Source organism: Triticum aestivum, chromosome 2A (genome assembly GCF_018294505.1).
Source record: "Triticum aestivum cultivar Chinese Spring chromosome 2A, IWGSC CS RefSeq v2.1, whole genome shotgun sequence".
Taxonomy (NCBI): domain Eukaryota; kingdom Viridiplantae; phylum Streptophyta; class Magnoliopsida; order Poales; family Poaceae; genus Triticum; species Triticum aestivum.
In genome coordinates this window covers 473,976,248-473,985,560 of record NC_057797.1, presented here as the reverse complement: position 1 = coordinate 473,985,560, position 9,313 = coordinate 473,976,248, and the positions used below count along the sequence as shown (strand labels likewise).

General features: G+C 44.6%; 1 protein-coding gene and 1 long non-coding RNA gene across 3 annotated transcripts; both read left to right on the top strand.

Annotated features, from left to right (window-relative positions):
* The first annotated feature begins 5,623 nt into the window (after positions 1-5,623).
* On the top strand, positions 5,624-7,515 carry LOC123185422 (uncharacterized). Of its 2 annotated transcripts, XR_006493379.1 has the most exons (7): positions 5,624-5,786; positions 5,867-6,086; positions 6,202-6,396; positions 6,483-6,656; positions 6,744-7,121; positions 7,209-7,366; positions 7,459-7,515. XR_006493379.1 is itself a non-coding variant. In XM_044597300.1 (6 exons), the coding sequence occupies exons 2-4, from the start codon at positions 6,301-6,303 to the stop codon at positions 7,047-7,049; spliced, it is 576 nt and encodes a 191-aa protein (XP_044453235.1). In that variant the 5' UTR covers positions 5,624-6,086; positions 6,202-6,300; the 3' UTR covers positions 7,050-7,121; positions 7,209-7,366; positions 7,459-7,515. The 2 variants fall into 2 exon arrangements, 1 of the variants encoding a protein (XP_044453235.1); XM_044597300.1 differs by having other exon boundaries at positions 5,624-6,086.
* A 59-nt stretch (positions 7,516-7,574) lies between these two features.
* Positions 7,575-8,745, top strand: LOC123185421 (uncharacterized). The gene is made up of 2 exons (XR_006493378.1): positions 7,575-7,700; positions 8,568-8,745. It is a non-coding gene; the product is annotated as an uncharacterized lncRNA (long non-coding RNA).
* The last annotated feature ends 568 nt before the right edge of the window (positions 8,746-9,313 follow it).

Here is a 9,313-nt window from a genome sequence, read left to right as displayed (position 1 = left end):
AGAACATGGTTGCCATCAGCCAGTTCTTTGCCATCTGCCAGCGGATGGCAAAGAATCTTTGCCGTCCGCTGGCAGATGGCAAAGAAGTGGGTGGGCCCAGTGGATAACGGTGCTGTAACGGCCCACTAGCCCCACCTCTTTGCCATCTACCAGCTGACGGCAAAGATTCTTTGCCATCAGCTGGCTGATGGCAAAGAGGTGGGGTTTGCCATCCGCTGGCTGATGGCAAAGAAGTGGGCTTATGCCATCCGCTGGCTGATGGCAAAGAGGTGGGACTATCTCCTCTCCCAACTCTCAAAAAAAATCTCATCCCCTCTCTCCCAGCCCGGCCCCACCCCTCTCTCTCCCAGCCCGGCCCACCCTCTCTCTCTCCCCCACCTCACCCGCCCATCACCGCGCGCCCCCGCCCCACGTTCCCGACGCTAGCCCGCCGCTCCATGCCACCGCAGCCCGCCCCTCCCCCGCCACCATAGCCCACCCCTCCCCCGCCCCTCTCCTCCATGGCAGCCTGCCCCTGCGTCCGCCCCTCCACTGTTCTAGGCCGCGGCGCCGCCCTCTCCCTGCGGCCCTCCCGGCCACCGCGGTGTGCCCCGCGGCCCTCCACGCCACCGGAGTCCGCCCCTGCGCCCGCCCCTCCACCGAGCCAGGCCGCGGTGCCACCCCCTTCCCGCCACCGCGCCATCCTCCTGTGAGCAACCATCTCCCCTCTCTCAAGTCTAACTGAATCCCGAGCAGGATCTCTTCCCCTCTCTCTTAAATGTTATCTCCCTTGCACCCTTAATGTGTTTTTCTTGTTTTAATTTAGCTGGCCAAGATTAGTGTTGCTCTATTTTACGTTCTTTTGAGTAGATCGACTATTGTATCGTTCTCAACTAAATCCATTTCTAAAGCATCTAGAGATGGATATATTATGGGTGGAGGTAGCCGGTGACGTGATCAATATGTAGTCATTGAGCAGCTAGCTCACTGATCTAATTAGCTACAAAGTGGATTCCCTACTTGCATTAGCTCCCCGACCACCGTATCATAAATATATAAACCTACATTACATATTTACTAGAACTGTTTGTTGCATCATTGAAATCAATGAGGGCCTATCTAAACAGTGTGATACTGAGCATGAAATCAATGGTTAAAAATCAAGTTACATGGATGTCACCCAAGACGGGACATAGGCCCCGTTTGTTTGGGCTTTTGCTTCTACTTTTGCAGCTTTTCGCTTTGGTAAAAAAGTAAAAAAAAAGCTTCTAAATGAGTGCCTTTTGCTTCGGCTTTTGGCTTATACCATCATATAACAAGATTGATTTATAAGCCACAATCTGAAGCAAAAAAACCCATATTTAGGAGCTTTTGTGTCTTTTTTTACCAAAATAGAAAAGCTGCAAACAGAAAAGCCCATATTTCAGAATGCACCTACACAAGCTAAATTGTAAATCCGAAATATTAATTAGCTGCCAGCAAAAGACTTATATTTTTCAAAATTAAAAAATATGTATGTTATTCTGAAATCCCATTACCTTGTGGTTTCTCAAAGATTTAAAATTTACAAACCTCATAAATATAAATCTTGGTCAACTCTTTGGAAGCAACCCCCTTGCATACATTATTTTTCTGTATGGAACTCCACAGAGAATCTAGAATTAAAGGCAGGATTTGATCACCACGCTTATATCCTTGGCTTATAAAAAGAGATGTATCTATGTATGGAAGTTAAGCAGGAAATAGAAAAGCAACCACCTTGCCTTTATCACGTATCTTGCTCTTATCTCTCCCAAAGCTTAAGCCCCAACCAAAACCATTACCTGGGTATAGCACATAATGTGTATCTCTATATTTCTGTTGGTAAGAATATAAGTATCATACTTGGTTCCATTCGTAGGCTGAGAGCACGGCTTCTTCCGCCATGATACTGAAATCAAGACCGTTGCTCAACGAATTAGGTCCCAATCAACACCATAGTTGTAATGCAGCTTGGAATCTGTTTCTACTTGCATTACCGCCATACTTGCATTCTATTTCTACTATATTTCATTCTTGATCATGAAAGATGATTCAACGTGCATGTCCCTCTCCTCCTTATAAATTATACATGCAACATCTTTTTTAGCCTCTTTTTCATTCCTTATATTTCCTCGCTCTCTTATTTCGCATATATAGAAGGTTAATTTAGCCTTATCTTTTTGGCTCATATTTCCTTAATTCCTTGAAATCCTCTTTAAGAGAGTGCTTCCTTATGTTTCCTCGCTCTCTTATGTCGCATATATAGAAAGCTAATTCATCCACTCCGGGTACAATTTCATATGAGATATATCAGAGGGGAAAGGAGAGATACACATGCATGCTTTACACAATAGCGGGTGTGCATGCCGTCTAATTTATTTCATGTCCACTTTGTTTTTCTGTTTTAGATAATAAATTGGTGGCAGAAAGCATTTTGACCTGTTTGGCCCTGCTATGTGCTACTCCGCAGATTCCAAATTACTCATTTCATACTTGTTTGTTCAAACTTTACGTGCCTAGTTACGCATTCGTCATGAATTCAGATAAAATCTGAATGTAAGTTATCCCATGAATTTATCTGAGAAAGAAATTTTAAGAGGCTGGCCTATAATTTTAAGAGGATTTTTAACCTAGCTTTTTCTGTTTAGTGCTGGTTTGGCTTACTTAGCTTTTATATTTGAACAATCATGTTCACAAATAGATACCAACCTAGACACGAGCTGGATAAACCCTATCTGATTTTGTTTTCTCCACTTGAGATTTGTAGGGGAGGTCAGAGGAGGGTGATGCTGATGATGCAGCAACAACATTAAGGGAGGTAAAGGAGGAGATTGGGCTTGATCCGGCCTTGGTCATTCTCGTTTCCTCGCTTGAGCACTTCTTGCCCAAAAGCTGTCTAAGGTAAAATTACACCACACCACAACCACCGTAAGAAACAAAAGTTGTTTGAGGTAAAATTATATTTGAGTGGGTGCCACATCCACCATAGAAACAAAACGCTTGTGAGGCAAAATTACGACACGAAGCCGAGTAACCTGTCCTTCTCGCAAGGCGGGTGCGATGTAAAGTTAAGGTGAGGATGGTCAGATGCTGCAATATTAGCGTCATATGCTGCAATTGTCGGTGAAATCAAGGAGATTAATATTATCTTTCCAGTTATTGGTACGAAAGCAAATACAGTTGTGCACATGTGTGCAAAAATTGTTGTTCGTGCGAGTAGATGGAGCTGGTGGCTGAGCTCTACCCCTGATTTCCAATATACTACCCCTGCAACAAAAGTATACTTTTGAGAATGAAATAACTCCTAAGGTTATAGGGTTTCTATTTTGAGAATTAAGATTCTATAGGGATGTGTCCGGAGGCTGTCAGGTAATGATATTGCCAGCCAAGTATGCAGATACACAATGTCAATTTCTGAACACAAATTACCTAGGGCATCATGCAAAATACTGATGGTTGGGGTAAAACATATGGACAAGGCCGTATAATTACAGAAACAAACTGACTTGATATGTTACACTGCGCTATATGCACTGAAACATCAGGTCTTGCTAAAACAACCTCAAAATGGATGATGCCTACCATCTTGAAGTCTTCCTGGAACCTCCCTTGCAGCTACACATTGTTCAGACTCCATAAAATCATCATGATGAGTAAAGTCTAGAAAACTACAGAGACAAAACTGCGCTTATCACATCCTTTGCTTGCATGCAGGATCATGAACTTTAGGATAAGCAACCTAACAATTAATTGGAACTCTTAGTCAAAGCCAATGGGGTAACCTCAGGCAGACTGCATTTCAAAGAAGCTTGCAAGATTGAACTGCTGAAGCTTAATGACAGATTTTACAGCTATAAATTGTAGTCAGAAAAACATTAAAACATGGATATATTCTTACCAACAACCCAGTGAATGAGACATGATGGTCCGAGATAAATAGAGCAATGTTCTTTGCTAGAGAAAAGCACGCATGCAGATTTTTTCTTATAACATGTATACATAAAGAGAATTAAATTAGACAATAAAATAAATAGAGGAATGCTCTTCCCTGAGGAAAACAAACGCATGCATATTTTTACTTATACATAGCATATACATACAGAGAATTAAACTAGATGGTAACAGAAATTGCACAAGCATCAGTCAGAATTTACCTTTTCATATAGGAGTTTATGATATTTGAAGTTCAAAGTGTCTAGCTACTGTGCTCCCATTTTATGTCTACATTTTTTTCGTCTGAATTGCTATGTGTAGTTGGCATACTGTTAATTTACTGATCTAGATCTAACGTCAGGCATATTTGGGGTATGTGCCTAAAAGTGTCTACATTTTATCTCTTCTGTTATGCTTGCATAATGTAAAAATGGATCAAGGAATTTGTAGATTCAGAGCGCTCACTAATACTCTTGCAATCTCTTTAGTGGGTTTCTTTGTCTGGGTCACAATCTACTTATGCTTGTTACGCTACCTGTTGCTAGATGGATGGATACATTATTAAATAGGTTGATGCTTTATTCCACATCTATGTCTAAAGGAACTGACCTTTTGAATCATTGCTGACAATCTAGTAAATCACAGGAGAAGGACCATTAAATTACTCCATGCGCTGAGCTTAAACATATTGGCATATCACTAAGGAAAAGAAAGAAACTACAAAATTGACTAATTTGCAGAATGATAGAATTACACGCATAGTTCTTTATTTCCAAATATACCATTTCCAAAGACCAAATAGAGATGAAATTATATTAGTGGCCCAGGTAAATAAAATAGGGGCGTCGTAGGTGCTTGTTACCATTAACTAAAGCTGAGATTAAAATAAGGGCCCAGGTAAAAAAATACAGAGGCATCATATCGTAGGTACTTGTTAGTATACCATAAACTATGCTGAAATCATAGTAGGGGGCTAGGGGCATGGTAAGTACTTCTCAGTATACTATTTTCTCTTCCTGAATGCAACTAGCATTTTCAAAACATTTTGAAACTAGTTATTGGCAAACTAAAGTTGAGTGATCCACGAACAGGTATATGAACTACAATGAGAAAAGATTTAAAATAAGCATGAGTGAATGCTTTCAACTCCGAGAATCTAATTAATTGCTGCACTGGCATTCGGGATATAAGTCTTAACACCTTCTTCTTACTCTTTGTCATTTCAGGTGTTGACAGATGGTGGGCGCGGGTCGAGAGCGCTCCGAGGCTCCTACCTCGGCGCGTGGTGGGAGGGGTAGTTCCATTCCCCCCCATAGCCTCCGGAGAGCGCTAGATCTCAGTTTGCAGAGTCCAGCGACGGTCGCTTCTTCTTCAACCGGGAGAGGTCGGGGGGGTAAGAAGAAGGAGAAGGCTGCTAGAGGTGGACGTGGCGGCGAGAGAGGTAGGAAGGCTGCTACGCCTTCCTCGCCGCCACCCCCAGCTGAGTCACCCGACCACAGGACTGCTCCGTCTGAGATCGAGCCATCTGAGGTGGACCCGTCTCGGACCCCACTCTACGAGCCTCCGGCCGACGAGCCTATGGCAGGCGCGCCTACGGCCGACGAGCCTTGGGCCGACGACGAGCCTCGGGCCACTGAGTCTTCGCCCCACGAGACTCCGAAGCTCAGACGGGGTCACGCTGAGTCGGAGTCGAGTGCACATGGTCGTGTTCAGGGTGCAGACTATAGTCCTGATAGCTATATCGAGGGTGAGTGGGTTGAGGGGCACAAAGTCTACCAGCGTGGTCATACAAAGCTCCCGCCCACCCCGGCGACCCCCGACCAGAGGTGGTTGATTGCACCTAACGGGGAGAAGTAAGTGCATTTACTCTTTTTTAACCTTTTGCCTTGACGTTTCTTCGAATATCTAATGCGTTGGCCTTGTCATACTGCAGTTCTTGGACACACGAAGATGGTGTCCGTAGGCCCAACACTGTCCTTGGTGTGATTTGTCGCTAGTGCTTCCCAGGGTGGGTCACGTTGCCCGGTGAGGGCCGGGTTCCAGAGCTAGGAATGACCTGGGAGCACTACTTGGCTGCCCCGGCCCCGCCGGAGCATAGGGTCGGCGATGTCGAGTGCGACACGGTGGCCGGCATTGTGATCGCCATGTTTTGGGTAATTTCTCCTTTGCCATTTACGTTGTGTTTTCTTCTTTGATTGCATACCTTCTACATGTGTTTTCTTGTTTGATTGCAGACCTTCTAATCCGTGTTTTCTTGTTTGATTGCAGACCTTCTACAGGTGTGCTGAGGGATAGGAGGAGGCCGCGGCTCGGGTTATCGACGCCGAGTGCAGGCGCCTACTTGGAAACTTTCGGCACGAGGCTCGGATGCAGGCTGTTCGAGACTACTTAGCACAGACTGGTATTAGGAGGAGAAAAGAGAAGTGCCGGGACAAGTATCTGAGTAAGGAGAAGTACATGAAGGTAATTACCTATTCTTAAGGCCTTGTACTTAGTTTCCTTGATTTGATTCATAGGCGTAGCACTCAAATTTCTCTTGCTTAACTTAGGTGCCCCCGAGATGGTGTGCGGACAAGATGGACTGCTGGGAGGCGTTGGTGGATGAGTGGTGCTCTCCCCAATGGCGCGTCGCCCACAACATTGCAAAGGAGAAGCGTCTCAAAATGGAAGGTGTGCCACACCATCTAGGCAGCGTCAACCTACATGGGTACGGGAAAAACTGGGTATGTGTGGTTTGCTTGATGATTCATGCAAATTCATTCTTTGTGCTAGTTTGAGTCCTTAACTAATACTCTGTTCCTCTCTTTTAGTCAAAACACAACAAGGCTCCAGTGCCAGAGCTGTTCGACCTCTATGGCATGTCCAATATTGCACCGTACAAGAAGGCCAAGGCATTCTCTGAGTCTGACCTCGAAAATGCAGAGAACTTCAGCAACAAGGCCTCCCACCACAAGATGGTGCAGTACGTTAAGCAGGGGAAGGCGAGGAAAGGGCCGGACTTTAACCCGAGCTGGCCTCTTGATCCAGAGCTGGTGATGATATCTGGTGGCGGGAGGTCCCATGGATCGTTAGCCATTGGTAATGGACTGATACGTTGTAGTAGCACTCTCCCGTAGATCAAGAAGCGCCAGACCAGCTCTGATCCTGAGATACCGCCTCATTTACGACTAGTGGAAATTGAATTCTAGGTTTGTTATACGGACTCAGTAGCCTTTCCTGCATTACATTGTGTTTGCGGCCGTCGATGATTACAATGCTAACGAGTGGTGTTGTAGGCTGCTATTGAGGCAGAGAGAGCAAGGACCCATGCTGCTTTTGAGGAGAGGGACCGGAAGTTGGCGGAGAGGGACCGGGAGAAAGGACGGCTAGGCTGTTGGAGGAGGAGAGGAACCGGAACGACTTGGCTAACCGGGCCATGTACGAGCTCTTCGTGGTAAGTTTCTTTTGCATATTAGCTAAATCATGCACGCAATGTTCCTTTCATTAGTAACTAATATGATTGACTCGTCAAAACCAAATGTGCAGTCCATGTGCGAGAAGAACGGCCAGACCCCTCCGCCGATGCCAGTCATTGCTCCGGCGGGTACGGTGAGTTTCATTTGAACGGTCATTAGTTACTAGTCTTCACATTTGAGTTGCATCATGCTAACGATACATTGGAAATAATCTTTGGTGCAGCGTAACTCCCGACAAGCATCGACCGATCCTTCTCCGTCTGCCACTGGCGCGACCAGTCCTACACCTACACCTACACCTCTGTGATGACGGTAAGTTTCCCAAGTGTTTTTCTTAATAGGGTTTTGTTGTGATGCCATGTTGTATCTACACATATCGTGCATAATGTGTGTATGTTTGAAATGCATTGTATGTGTGGGATTCGACACCTAGTCGTGTGCCTTTGGTAGCCTTCCATACAGGGAAATGCCTCCTAGTGCTTCCACTGAGCCATGGTAGTTCGCTACTGCTCCGGAACACATGGATTGACCGGCATGTGTCCTTCTTTGCTCCTGTGTCTATCCCTACGGGGAAATGTCACACGGTGTATCACCGAAGTCCTTGTAGCTTGCTACGACTTGGTTGCACTCGCTGATGACCGACACGTGCATTGCTGGGTCATGTATGCCTGTCCCTGTACGTTTGTGCCACCTTGGTTCTATGACTAGTCATGTCGGCCTGGGTTCTCTGCCATATGGATACTAGCGACATAATCATATGCTTAGCATTTTTTCCTCCAAAATGACTCAATATGCTTAGCTAGCTCAAAAATGACATAATAAGCTTAATTAGCTCCAAAATGACATATTTAACCTAGGATAGCTCTAAAATGACCTATACTTAGCATTTTTCCTCCAAAATGACTTAATATGCTTAGCTAGCTTAAAATGACATATTTAACCTAGGATAGCTCTAAAATGACCTATACTTAGCATCTTTTCCTCCAAAATGACTTAATATGCTTAGCTAGCTCTAAAATGATATAATATGCTTAAGAAATGACATATTTTAGGTCCTAAATGACTTCATATGCTTAGCTTATGGATCAAACGTAGAGACGTTAGAAGCTTACAACCGTCTCATAATAATCTTCTTCTTCTAGTCTTCTTCTTCTAACTTTCTTCTTTCCCATTTTACAGATTTGCTTAAGATCACGGAAGCTTGGGTTAATGGAGTGCTTGTATTTAGTTTTTGTTTTGACCTTGCGAAACTTGTTACCTATGGATGAAACTATGTAATATTGATGAAACTATGTATATGTACGGATGAAACTTGCTACTATTGGTAACATGTATTGGATATATGTGTTCATGACTATTGGTAATATGTGTTGAATATGCTATATTGGTCATATAAATATATTTGTGTTTGATATTCTGTGAAAATGAATTGATATAAGAAAAAACAAAATTAAATGGGGCAATATAGTCACTTTGCCATCTGCTGGCAGATGGCAAAGAGCTTTGCCATCAGCCGGCAGATGGCAAAGAGGCCACGTGTCATCTACACGTAAAATTTGGTCTGGCCTATTTGGGCTCTTTGCCATCTGCCAGCAGATGGCAAAGCTCTTTGCCATGTGCTGGCAGATGGCAAAGCATGCAGCCTTTGCCATCTGCTGGCTCACGGCAAAGAGCCTGCATACTTTGCCATCAGCTGGCAGATGGCAAAGAGCCTGCAGCCTTTGCCATCTGTCGGCTGACGGCAAAGTATGCCGTTAGCCTTCTAACGGGGCTAACCCCGTTACCATAGGCTCTTTGCCATCAGCCAGCAGATGGCAAAGCCACAGGCTCTTTGCCATCAACCAGCAGATGGCAAAGAAGCCTTTGCCGGTAGGGTTTCAGACAAACTGTTTGCCATCTGCTGGCTGATGGCAAAGCCTTTGCCA

Bases quoted from the DNA above. Each gene is read 5' to 3' on its own strand.
- LOC123185422 (XM_044597300.1), top strand. From the start codon at position 6,301: ATGCAGGCTGTTCGAGACTACTTAGCACAGACTGGTATTAGGAGGAGA. The intron at 6,397-6,482 runs GTAATTACCTAT...TGCTTAACTTAG, and splicing joins GTAAGGAGAAGTACATGAAG to GTGCCCCCGAGATGGTGTGC. The intron at 6,657-6,743 runs GTATGTGTGGTT...CCTCTCTTTTAG, and splicing joins ATGGGTACGGGAAAAACTGG to TCAAAACACAACAAGGCTCC.